The 12,617-nt window shown below is 39.9% G+C and overlaps 1 protein-coding gene across 1 annotated transcript; it reads right to left on the reverse strand.

Moving 5' to 3' along the window:
- Window positions 1-166: 166 nt before the first annotated feature.
- Window positions 167-12,327, reverse strand: LOC109037831 (calcyphosin-like protein). The gene is made up of 5 exons (XM_019052653.2): window positions 12,015-12,327; window positions 8,931-9,088; window positions 4,073-4,250; window positions 2,078-2,284; window positions 167-1,049 (listed from the first exon to the last, which is right to left on the reverse strand). Exons 1-5 carry the CDS (start codon window positions 12,261-12,263, stop codon window positions 948-950), a joined length of 894 nt encoding a protein of 297 aa, XP_018908198.2. The 5' UTR covers window positions 12,264-12,327; the 3' UTR covers window positions 167-947.
- Window positions 12,328-12,617: the final 290 nt, after the last annotated feature.

A 12,617-nucleotide genomic window follows, 5' to 3' on the forward strand; every position in this document is an offset into this window, starting at 1 on the left:
GATCAAACTCGAAATACCTAATTTTAAAATTGAAACTCCATCAGTTCTTACTGAGAAGCCGGCTTAATAGGTGAAAAAATATGATTGCAAGTATTTGGCAAGTTCGCAATTCACCGAAATCTTCATGGGCACAAACACCTGATATACCAATAATACACATGCTAAGGAACGTGACCATATTTAATTTATTTTGTCGGTCGACCATTTAGGAATGAGTTACAAGGCGAAAAGAAGTCATTATGAAGAGCAAGCATACACTAACAAATTTGAAAAGCATCCCGCTTTCATGTATAGAAAGTTCATTTTATCTCCTGCGGACTTTAGAATTACAAAATACCTGATTGATATCTGAAAAAGGTACATTAATTCTATTATGACAAGTATAGCTGTTTCACTTAATGTCTAATTTTCTTTTTTTTTTAATTATGTTCCTTTTATTTACATTTGTCTTGAAAGAAAAGTTCTAGAAGATAAAGGGAAAATGGAACGATCCTACTGATCATACAGCAATATATCGATTGATCTGCCATTTAAACCTATGGAAAAGGATCGATAAACAGGGTGTTCGTAACGAACACCTTAATAATCGATTTTTTACCACAGCTTCAAATGTGGAATTATCGATAATCGATTACTAACGCCAATCACCGCGCCTTTACCGATAGGATCGCTCCCATTTGTCTACTTTACCCACCGTTTTTGTCTACCTATCGATTTCAATAAGCAGCCCTCGACTTCTCTAAACTTTGCGGACTTGCAAAAACTATTTCTTTCTCACGACTCAAACTTAAAAGTGTACTCTGAGTTTCGTAAAAGATCTACATTTTTACAGATTTTTCTTTCATTTTTCCCCCTTCCTTTTTATTAGCTATGAAGTGTATAGAAAAATAACGAGACTCAGTTTTATACATGTTGCTGAGTCTCTTGATAGCGTAAGAGGCAATGAATTAAATTTGGTAAGCTTGACGGATCATCAAATCGAAGTAGGCATCGTTCTCAATGGAAGCACTCAGACCGGCATAGTAGTTCAAAAATTCTTCTTCCGTCACCTAAAAAAAATACAAATAAAAAGATATTTTAGCAGCGCGCTCTACGAACCAAATCCCCTTACAAATCGACGGTTTTGTCTCACCTCCCTCACACTGCCATCAGAATGTCTAAGATCTTCAGGGAGGAACATAACCGACATCACGAGAATGTCAGATTGGAACAAGAAAGCATGCAAGTCAAATAATGGACTCCATTCAGTAATTGGACGTATTTCTGCCAAACGGAATTATGTGCATTATGACGTGAGTCCTTTTATGCATGTATTCTTATGGGTCTCAGGGCTCATGTCTTAATGCACGTAGTTCCGTTTGGTAGAAATACGTCCAAATAACCCTGGATACTTTTACATACACGTCATATATGAGCAAGAGGTGAGAGCCGGAGCTAGGTACTTAATTGCATTACATCGTTTCAAAGTTTCGCTTTACAACTTATTTCGTTATTCATTATTGGATTCATGATTTACATTTCAGAGATAATTCGACAAAGCACTTATAGGTATCAGTAATTCACAACAAATATAAAATGAAATATTTAATTCCTACCTCATTATGAAGATAAATTGTTTAATAAAACTTCGCGATGCAATTGAGAAAGGGTATTTCTTGGTTGCGGTATCTTAGAATCTCCACTACTAATATATATTTTAGAGAGAAAAAAATTGGGTGAAATTCTGAAATTTTTCACTTTTTCAGCATTGTAAAATCATAGAGAAAATTCAATGAAAAATTCCACGAATTCCATGATTTTGTTTCAATTATAAATGGATGAAACTTTTGCAAAAATTCTGAGACACCGCAATCAAGAAATATACCCTTTTTGCACCCAACGCTTCAATTACGCCCTTCTGACTTTCACTCCTCCATATTATTGTAAAAATTGCAAAGCTACCACAACCACAATTTTTTTTTTTCCAAATACCGGAACCACAATTGCAAAATCCATGGAAAAATTCTTTGAGAGGTAAAACGACGAAAAAAAATCGTGCATTCTCTTCGCCGTGAAAGAAAAAATAATCGAAGCTCACCATGCCGTCCTTCCTTCCTTTTTCAAAATTGTGAAGAAAAGTGTTGAGTATTTGTTCTTCTGACTGTTCTCCACTGAGATATCGTGGATGCGCTTTCACTGAATAGACAGATCTAATATCGTCGACGGTGATTTTCCCGTCTCCGCTTCGATCCATTTTACTGAAAGCTTCCCTCACCACACGTTGCCTTTGTGCCGACATCGGTGGCTGCAACAACAAATCAAGATATTCAAGAAATGTTTAAAGAGACTCGACTCTTTTGACGACCTGAGACATGCAGGGATTTACCTTAAAAGTTAAACCCGCACCGGAAAAAAACACATTGGATATATAGTCCAGACTCTTGAAAAAATTGACAGCAAAAAATACTCTTTATAACGGAATATTGGAGGTACGGCGGTCCTAGAAAAGACGGGCTAGTTTCGCGCAGCAAAATCGGTCAAACCGCGAAGTTTTCATGACACAGCTTGTCACATACGGCAGTGACATTACTTGGTGACATCACCAGACACAGCCTTGTCAGATAGCCCGAGGAATCCCTCAATTGCGTTTACCCTAGTCTCGACCGCCGAGCCCCGGAATCCACGGAACGGCGACAGCGAGCGATTCAGAGTCCTGGCGGATGTGACATATGTGTAGTCAGGGGTTTTTAGCGAGCCAACCGTGGGAATCATGCAGCGGCCTGGGGACCCATCGGCTGGCCTGCTGAAGCTCCCTGAAGTTAGTCGTTTCGCCTCCTTTGCCAGCGTCTCCTCGCGGATTCCCGACTTCGCGTCTCTACCCCTAGTCAAGTCCGCGAGTAACCCCCGGACGAAAGTTTGGTCCAACTGGTCCATCCCCGACCTCTCTTTCGCCCCAGCGGTCTTTCACCCTCTTCCCGAGTCTTTGGCTCCTCAGATCGCTCCGTCCCGCGTCTCACCCCGGAGATTGAGCTTTTGAGTACCCCTCCCCTCGCCGAAGGTCCCGTCCTACGGTCCGTCCCCGACAGCTCTTCCTGCGTGGGAAAACCTTCCCTCCCCCCTCCCCTTGTAGTAGTGTGTTTCTGTGTGGTTCTGTGTGTACGGTCTGTGTGTATACCGTAGTAAGTTGCTACTTGTGTGGTTTATTTGTAGTGGTATTGTATTTGTTACATCGTTCAAATACATAGAGCAGCCACCCCCTAGTTTATGTGCTCCTCCTTTCCTTAGGATACTAGGATACATTCTCGAGGTAGGTGACCATTTATTCAGAGTGATAGGGCTCTTACGCCCCCCTAGACCATCCCCCCTTTTCTAGGTTTCCCTATCTGGTGAAACATCGCCCCCATCTGCGATCCACTACGTGCCAGCTGCTTGGCTCGAGCGCTGAGCGCGTTATACTCTTGATTCAATCGGATTTTTGCTTGAATCAAAACGAATTCCGCTTAAATTAAGAGGCTTGGTTCTTGATTTAAGCTAGATTCTGAATGAATCAAGAGTACTTTTTTTGTCGATATTTTTAAGAGTCTGGACTCTAGATCCAATGCGTTTTTTTTTCCAGTGCGACGAAAAATTGAGGAAAAACTATTTGAAGAAGTATGCGTTAGCACAGGTGGCGTTCTATATTGCTGGCAGGATAATATCTTAAGGCTGTAGCATTTGTATGTAGTTTTGATTTTTACTCCTGAATTTCCTGATTTTCCCTCATTTTTCCTGATTTCCTGATATTTCCTGATTTTTCCTGATCTCTTGATCTCCTGATTTTCCCTGTACTGTGAGTAGTAAATTTTTAAGGTAGTTTATAAAATCAAAATTCAATATTCTACTCTCAAATTACTTTGAAAACCACAGTGCTCAATGCCTAGGAGTACATTACAGTAAACGCTAGAGCAAGAACAAGATGCACATAATTAGAGGCTAAACTTTTTCTAATAGAAAAATAAAATGACTTCCCTTACATATCCTAATTTTTTACCCAGGAGTATTTGTTAAGCTCCTGCAATTTTACTAAAGAATGAGAGACTTAGAAAAAACTCACCCTAACAGCTAACAAGAATTCTGTCACACTAATCGTTCCAGACTGGTCCTCGTCGAATCTGTTGAAAATTTCGTTGACTTGATCTTCCGACAAACCTGCATCTGTTATTTGTATACCCTCGTGAAATTCTTCTCTTGACAGCATTTTATTTCCATCCTCATCCAAGCGGCGAAAAATTCTGCAAATACAACCGAAAAAATAAGAGAATATTTAAGAACTCGAGAACTGGGCAGCCAGCTAGCGAACTGACCGGTCTGAAGTCGGAAAACTGCGCCAACGGCCGATCGTAAGTTTTAGCTGCACCTTACACGCTAACCGACAAATGTCTCCCACTGACCGATTACTGGCGAATATTTCTCGGTATTTTTGACGAAACTTAAAAGTTCCAAAATAAAAACCAATATAACTCATGAAAAATTAAAGGTTACGTGAATCAAATTAACAATTCATTATATTCAATTTATTTTAGGAATTTTTGATAAAAAATTACGAGCTTTCTTGCAAACCTGTTGTTTAAGTGAGCAAAACCGATTACCTAACAAAGATTCGTTTTATCGAGGAAGAGATGAATGAAAACGTAGAGAAAAGTGACGATTCTCGGCGAGAATATCCACCAAATTTTGTTCAAAAATTATTTTAAAAGTTAGAAATCAGAAAATCCATGAAAGGTTGCAATTCGTCGACCAATCAGAGAGCGGATAAAAGGATTGAGATGCAATACCTAGTTCCGCTACAAAAGCATTCTGTTTCAAGGTGGCTACAATTAACGACAACTCCCGTGCATTTCCGAAGAGGTGGGGAAATCGAAAGTGCCTTCAATTTTGAACATGCAACGCGCACATCCGTGGAACACGTTTAGTTGTATCAAGGCGCCACAACCAACTCGCGCTCAGTGTGGTATTCGTGGGTCGAGATAATCACCAATTGGAATTGGTTATTTTTGAAAAACTACTTGAGCTCCAGAGATTATAATACGAGGAAAAATGTGAAACACGTTTTAATCGATCAATTCTAAATTTCAGAACTCTGAAATATTAAAGCGATTAATTATTTAATCCCAAGATGGGACAGCCTATATTTTGAAGAAAGGATTAGTTTTAATTGATAGTAATGTAAGAAAGTACCTCGGTGATTTTATTTTACAGAAATCATAATGATAATATATTGGAATTTTTCGTCTCCGTTAAATAAAAAACTATGTGTAATCTCTTGCATTGTTTTTGAGGAGCCACGATGCAGAAAGCAGATTTCAATTACTTTTTCCATGAATAAACACGCTATTTCCTCAGATAAAGAAACAGAATGTTTGGAAAATCCGGACGAAGGTCAAAGGAGTGGAAAAATAGGTTGAGGGACAAGAGGGGATGATTCTTTCTCCCAGATGACTGGCGCCAGACAACCAATTTCGTCCCGCCGAATGGCTTTGCAAAATTTTATGCGCAAGACACACTGACACACATTCCGTTTCTCACTGACTTCCCAGCGTTTGATATGCTAGTACAGCACGAGGCTCAAATTTTAAAATAAAGTTTTCAAGACTCTGAGGACTTAAAAGCATTTCGTTCTTTTTTAACAATATCGCTAACATGGAAATTACTGTAACGGTATCTGGCCCGCGTTTAGCAGAAAGGAACCAAGCCACATCAGCTATTGCCAAATCGAACTGAACGCTTTAATTGTATACAAGAGAACGTTTGTGCGGGTTCTTTGGAAAATGTTGAGAAATATGCTTCTTACTATGCAGAAAATGCATTGAAATTTGCGCAAAAATCCATAAAACTGTTTCTATGTAAAAAATTAAATTGCCCGATTAAATTTGGCAACAGCTGATGTAGCTTGGTTCCTTTCTGCTTAGCGCAGTCCATTTGTAATAGAGTCAGGAGACGTTTGTTTTGAGGCGTGAACGAAAGGGGAGATGAGCAAACTCTAATACGGGATAGAGGGGCTATTTCTGCATCATTTGGCGCAAATATTACCGAAAAATCTCAAAAATCGATCCTATGTCAGAAATTCAACTTTAAGGACGAAAAATGGAGCATTTGAGAAAAATGCTCTTTCATAAGTTTGCCAGGACTATCCAATTTGAAAGAACGTTTAAAACATCATTAATAATTCGAATCATAACTTGAAATTTTGACTCAACATTTCTGCGAGTATTTGACAGCGTTCAGCATCAGAAATCAAAAATCTATAATTGTGATCTCGAATATCGGTTTTTTTCGCAGAACTCGACAGTAATTTGAGTTTGCAACTTAAAGTACTTTTTACATGACCCCTTTCCTGTACAATGGGCCTGTTGCATGCAAGAGATACAGCCGTGCGAAGAGACTTTTCAGAGGTTAAATGACACGAAAATTACGATGGTTACATTAAAAAAGTCTGAAATACACTCCTTACTGCGCAATTTGCGTTGTTAGGAACGCGCTTTTTCAAATTTCCCGCGTCTGGGGGCAGTTTTCTAACGGAAACAATTAACGGCAACTCGCGGCTATTTCCGGTCAGCTAAAAACTGACAACATAACCTAAAATCGGAGCTCGTGATATCGTGAAATGAAATGTAGGAGGATTGCGTTGGATATTTAAAGTTGATCGATTTGGATAGCGCATAAAGCGTATCTGGACACTATAGAGTAGAGTACCTGTATAGCGAGAGTATGGACAGATGTGAAACTCCGAAAATCCATCAGCCTTCACCGATGCTTCTGCGAATAAGTTAGGGCCCAGAAATGCAGCCAACCTATGAATTTCAATTATCCAGAACGATTTACCAATACTATAAGAGATCACGTTGGGTTTGTAAACAAACTGAAGGAAAATAACTAAACAACAAACATACAGCAACAACAACGACTCGGCCATCTTCCGGAAAATCACCGAGTCCGCCGTTTGCTCGTTTCCGGTGATTAGAAAATTGCCCCCAGATGCGGGAAATTGGAAAAAGCGCGCTCCTAACAGCGCAAATTGCGCAGTAAGGAGTGTATTTCAGACTTTTTAATGTGACCATCGTAATTTCCGTGTCATTTAACCTTTAAAAAGTCTATTCACGCGGCGGATCTCTTACATGCACAGGCCCTTGCAGGAGAGCTTTGGATTCTCTCAGGACAAGAGGGGGGGGGGGGGGGGGGGTCAACAGTCAGTTTCTGGACAATGGATTCATTTTGCAAAAAGGAACCACTAGCATTGCAATGATGCTAAGATTGTGCAACTTCATCCTTGCAATAAATGCGTAATTGTGGAAAACTATGAAATTTAGATGGTAATTTTTGTCTAATTACAGTTTTTAGCGAGTAAATAGAAACTATCAGGTTTTCTCCAGACGAAAGAAGTTGCTAATCTAGCAACTTGCATGCAAGTGGTTCTTTTGCAAAATGCAATCAGTTCTGAAAAGTATCCCATCCAGATAATTTTAGGTATTTTACGCCAAAGTTGACCGTGCACAAACTTAAGGCTCAACTCTACCAAAAATCTCTGTAAAACACCTCAAACGGACTCAAACCCCTTCCTATTCCCCATCACATCCTGCAATGAAGCGATGAAATGCTCCGGTCCTGAGGATGTTTCCTAAATAGTGCAGATTTTCTAAGAGGGCCAGCGGGACGATTATTAAATTCGCTCGACAAAGAAATAGACAAAGAAGACAAAAAGAATATGAAGGGATCTTATTGGTGGAAGCAGGTGGTTGCAATGAAAAGAAGAGGTAAGTAGTAGACTAACCAACCAAGAAGAAGGAGAAGGGAGGTCCCTGGACCCATGTGCGTACCTATTTGTAATAGAGGGAGTTCCTAGCTCTCCATCATTACCTATTTTTTAGTGCACGGTTCAGGGCAGGGCCGAATTAAGGTGGTGGCCACATGGGCCGCGACCCATGGCGGCAAATCTATAGCGGGCGGCTTTTGAAATCTTTTTAAATGTAGATATAGAAAATTCGAAGTTAGAACAAAACAATTACAAAGAGAAAAGGCGACAAAATCTCTAATTTTCTGAGAGTATATTAATTTCTACTTTTGTCGTCTTTCAGTGATACAAGAGACAGCACCTTCAATTAGTCGAGTTAAGAGAGAAACCAAACACGCAATTTGGCCTGGAACGGCGCGACTTAGAGAGAAACGATGACGAGGACTTGAGATGAAAAGGAGAAGCCCTCGGCGCGGCGATCGGCATGTAACACATATTAGCCCCTACAAGACTGCACGAATACTGCACGCATTGCAGTAAACACAGTGTGATCAGCGTGAAACGCATAGCCCCTACAAGACTGCGTGAATACTTCACGCATTGCGTCAAACACAGCGCGTTCAGCAGCGGTCGGCGTGAAACTCATAGCGCCTACAAGACTACGTGAATACCTCTCGCATTGCGCCAAACACGGTGCGGTCTGCACGGCGCGGCGGCGCGGCAGCGGACGTTAAAATCATTAATCCACATTTATGTTTGATCTTTCATAATTTTTTCGTTCATTTCTTATGAATGGAAGGCCTTGTCCACACAGAGATAGGTTTACGAAACTTAACTTTCGCGCAAAGTTCCGTGAACTTTTGCTAGTAGTGTTGACAGGGCTTTCCCAAAAAATGTGTTCAACACAAGTAAACGCGTCTTATGCACCCCTCCCCCGCTGGCACGTTCATTTGATGGTTTTTATTGATGTTTCAAAACGAATGAGAGGGGGAGGGGCAAAATACAGGCGGCCCATGGGCGGCAAGTAGGTAAATCCGGCCCTGGTTAAGGGCACACAACTTAATACAGGCTACCCAAAATGTAACATGCACGCAGCAAAATGGACTTATTTCACTTTTCACCGGTAAATTTTAAACCTAGTGAACTTTTTAAGTTGATGTCGAAGGAAGAAAGCACAACTTGCCTGCCCAAAGCGAGGATACCGTCTGAGCCCCGAGCTAAACATAGGAGGCGCAACTTTTCTAGTGGATCTGGAGTCTGCATTGCTTGACGCCGGGCTTGGCTCTTCAGCTCGGACTCTTGTCTCTGAGCGATCGCCGGCGTTTGGAACATCGTCGTCATCTGGAAGCCATCAAACATGCGATTCATCATCCAACAGACACAATGCTATTTTAATCACTGTCTCGCGCTTCACCGGCTATTAAAGACCTTAAGGTGATTCGATGGACGCCATTTTTGTGTCAGAACGGCATGCGACATATCGCATCAATTGGTTCCATTTTTTCAGCTACTCGTCATTTTTCTCCAATTTGAGATCGCAATTCTGTTGTCAAGAGACTAAAGCACTCACTTACCAGTTTTATCAAAGAATTCAACGTAATAAAGGCGTGGTTTTTTTAGAGAGAAAATATCGCATTCGAGTGCAGTTTCGATATCAGTATCGAATGCTATGTTTTCTCTCTCTAAAAAAACCGCGCCTTTATTACATTTAATTTCTTTGTTAAAATTGGTAAGTGAGTGCTTTATTCTCCTGACAACAGAATTGTTATCTAAAAATTCGAGAAAAATTTTTAGTAACTAAAAAAATAGAGCCAATCGATGCGATATATCGCATGCCGTTCTGATACAAAATATAGCGTCCATCGAATCACCTTAAGATTAACATCCGCAGAAAAATTTCTCAAGGAAGTTATATTTGAGGGGCTTGGAGGACAAGGCGCGTAAGTGCAGTTTTTTAAATAATGAAGACATTCATAAACTCAACTAAAACTAGTTTGTAATGCTATGAAAAATTCACAACTAAAATCCGACTTTAAAGCATCAAAAAGTGAGTTCATACCTCTTTTCCGTCATCAGGCCCCATGCAATTTTGAAACTTTAAACTTGAATTTCTTGAAATAGCAGAAACTGCGCTGATGCGCCTTGTTCTCCAAGCCCCTCATTTTGTCGCTCCTCTGTCTGACAGAAGGGCGTATCTCAGTTTCCACATGAGCCCCGGAACGCATGGAGCTATACGGAAAATAGGGCTCACGTGGAAATTAGGATACGCCCTTACGTCAGAGGAGCGACGATTTGTGAGTTGAGCCCTCGAAATATCTGGTTTTTCAGTGTTCAAAGTATCAGCTTATACTAGTCAACATGGGTAGGTTTGCCGAAAAGTTAATTGTACCTAGTCTTTTCCCAGCACTCGCCACGTTTTTTTTTGGAAAAATCAGATTTTCATAGAATAGCCTTTTTACACTCGACAGACCCCCTTATTTTTGAAAACTCAATTCCTAAGCAGCGGTGATCGCAATGAATTGCGATTTGATCGAAAATGTAAAATTGCGTTGACGTCTATAAAGACGCCGATTTATTGAATAGTATTACGGATAAAAAATTGCGATTAATTCCGATGTAATCTCAAAGATTTGCAATAAAATCGTATTTTATCGACGGTGATTTATCGCAATATTATCGAACAAAAAATCGTGATAAATTGAGATGAAATTCCGATTTTATCGAGCGCGATTTAATAGAAATAAAATCACGATTTTTCCGTTGAAAAATGCTACCGGCTTTTAAACGGCGCTTGGAAAACGGAGGGTACTCAGAGCATTTGCGATGAAAATTAGTGAGGACCGGTCCCACTAGACACCTGAAAAAATTTGCCTCTCTTCTTTATTATTTTGTGCGTGAAAGTGAAACGTAGGTACATCTTAAAATTAGACATCGGCTATACGATTTTATTGTTTAGAGCGCGCATTTTTGTTATCTTGAGAATGAGAAGTTCCTCAAGACAGAAATAAATCGTAAGAATTGAAAACAAACTTATGCGCCAGGCTTATATCATGACGAAAGTGGCAAAAAATTTAAAAATTTTGAATGGAGAATCAAATGTACTACATTTTGCAATTAGGAGCTATAAATTATAGTCCAGTTTAAAAACAACGTATGTACCATTAGTTTCCCTATGCACATAAGTGTTTTTCTGATGAACTAGAAATCAGTCCAAATTCATGAGAGGAAGAAACGACGCACGACGAGGAATGGATGTTAAAGAAGTCAACTATTCGCTGATCAGTGTGCCCTTTGGCCTATGTATTAATTTGAAGGAGTTTGTTTACGAAACTGTATTCAGAAGTTTGGTATCGAGTTGGCACTGAGGTAGTAGGCCAAGAACCAGCGAGCACTCTGCATTTCATATAATTTGATTTTAATTTCTGTCTAAATCTTTTTCCCTCTTCATTTGAAAACATTCGGCAATGAAGAAGAGGGTTCGCAACAAAATAAAAAAAAATGGATTTCCTTCGTAAAAGAGAGAATTTTTTTTTAAAAAAACCATCAAACTTGAGAAACCTTTTACACGTTAAGAGAAAAATCACACAAGAAAGAAATTCAGTCGGTGGAGAAAACTCTATCGAAATTCTTAATCTCCCATGTGTGGAGCGCAAAACTAGTGTATGAAAACAAAATTTTACAATTGCATGCAACTTATTCTAGGTCATACATGAAAACGAGTTTTCCGTCGAAATCTACAACTCGAATTTTTTACAGAACATGAGAAAACACGTTGGAAAATTACAAAATTCCCTTTTTCGAGGACGGTCAATTTTTTACAGCATCATTACATGAATGGAGAATTTGCACGCAATTTTTTTATTGCTTCATCTGAAAGTGCCTAATGAGCTGAGTTCGCAATATTTTTCATAATTTTTTTCTGACATGGGAAATTGGAGAAAAATTGATTTAAAGGTGAGAAAATGTGCCGCCTTGTGACGTCATCTGGCGGCATTTCCCATTTAAACACATGTATTTTAGCAGAATCGGTTATTTTGTCATATCTCCTCTAATAATTGCTCGATTTATGAATCAAGGGTATCTTCGTGTTCAGTTCACTCAGAGGATTCCACTTAAACAGGAAATTCATCAAATTTCAGACCCTTGCAAATTCTCCATTACTTAAACTGTAATTTTCAATGCTGAGGTCCCTCTACAAAAAAAAAATGTGCTGATTTTCAACCACCTGTCAGTTTCAATGCGGGTGTGCTATTTCAACGCGCTTTACCTCGGAGCAGTAGCAGTTGACGAGGAGGGCAGTGACTGAAGGCAAAATCCAACGGCACGTTGCCCAAAGAAAACTGGAAGGAAGAGCGGCGGAATAACTGGCCGTCAAGACTTGGACGGGAACAAAGCAGGACGGGTTAAATGTTTCCGGCGCCGCAGTCACACTCAAACTCGGAGCCGGTATGCCTCGAGTGGAGCCGGTGGGCACGGGTGCGCAGCGCGTTCCCTTCCTTCCTCCGTTAATCGACATCCACCGATGCAATAATAAAACTGTACCAACTCCACCCTTCCTTCTCCTACACCTAGACGTTTAATCTATCGATTCAAATCCCTCGGCAACAGATCCGTGCCTACTACTCATACACGAAGGACGCAGCTTGAAATAGCATTTCGCGAACAAACAATACTGTACACTGAAAAAAAAAATATCGGTGTAGTTACTAATAAACGGGTAAAATTACCAAGAATACAGGGTTCTATTTGATCCCAGTTTTTTCTTGGTAAAATTACCATTTATGGAATCGGTAATTTTATCGAGAAATCTCGGTAAAATTATTGAGCTTTCTCGGTAATTTTACTGGACTTTGGTAAAAACGCCAATATT

This window comes from Bemisia tabaci, chromosome 5 (genome assembly GCF_918797505.1).
Source record: "Bemisia tabaci chromosome 5, PGI_BMITA_v3".
NCBI classification, from domain to species: Eukaryota; Metazoa; Arthropoda; class Insecta; order Hemiptera; family Aleyrodidae; genus Bemisia; species Bemisia tabaci.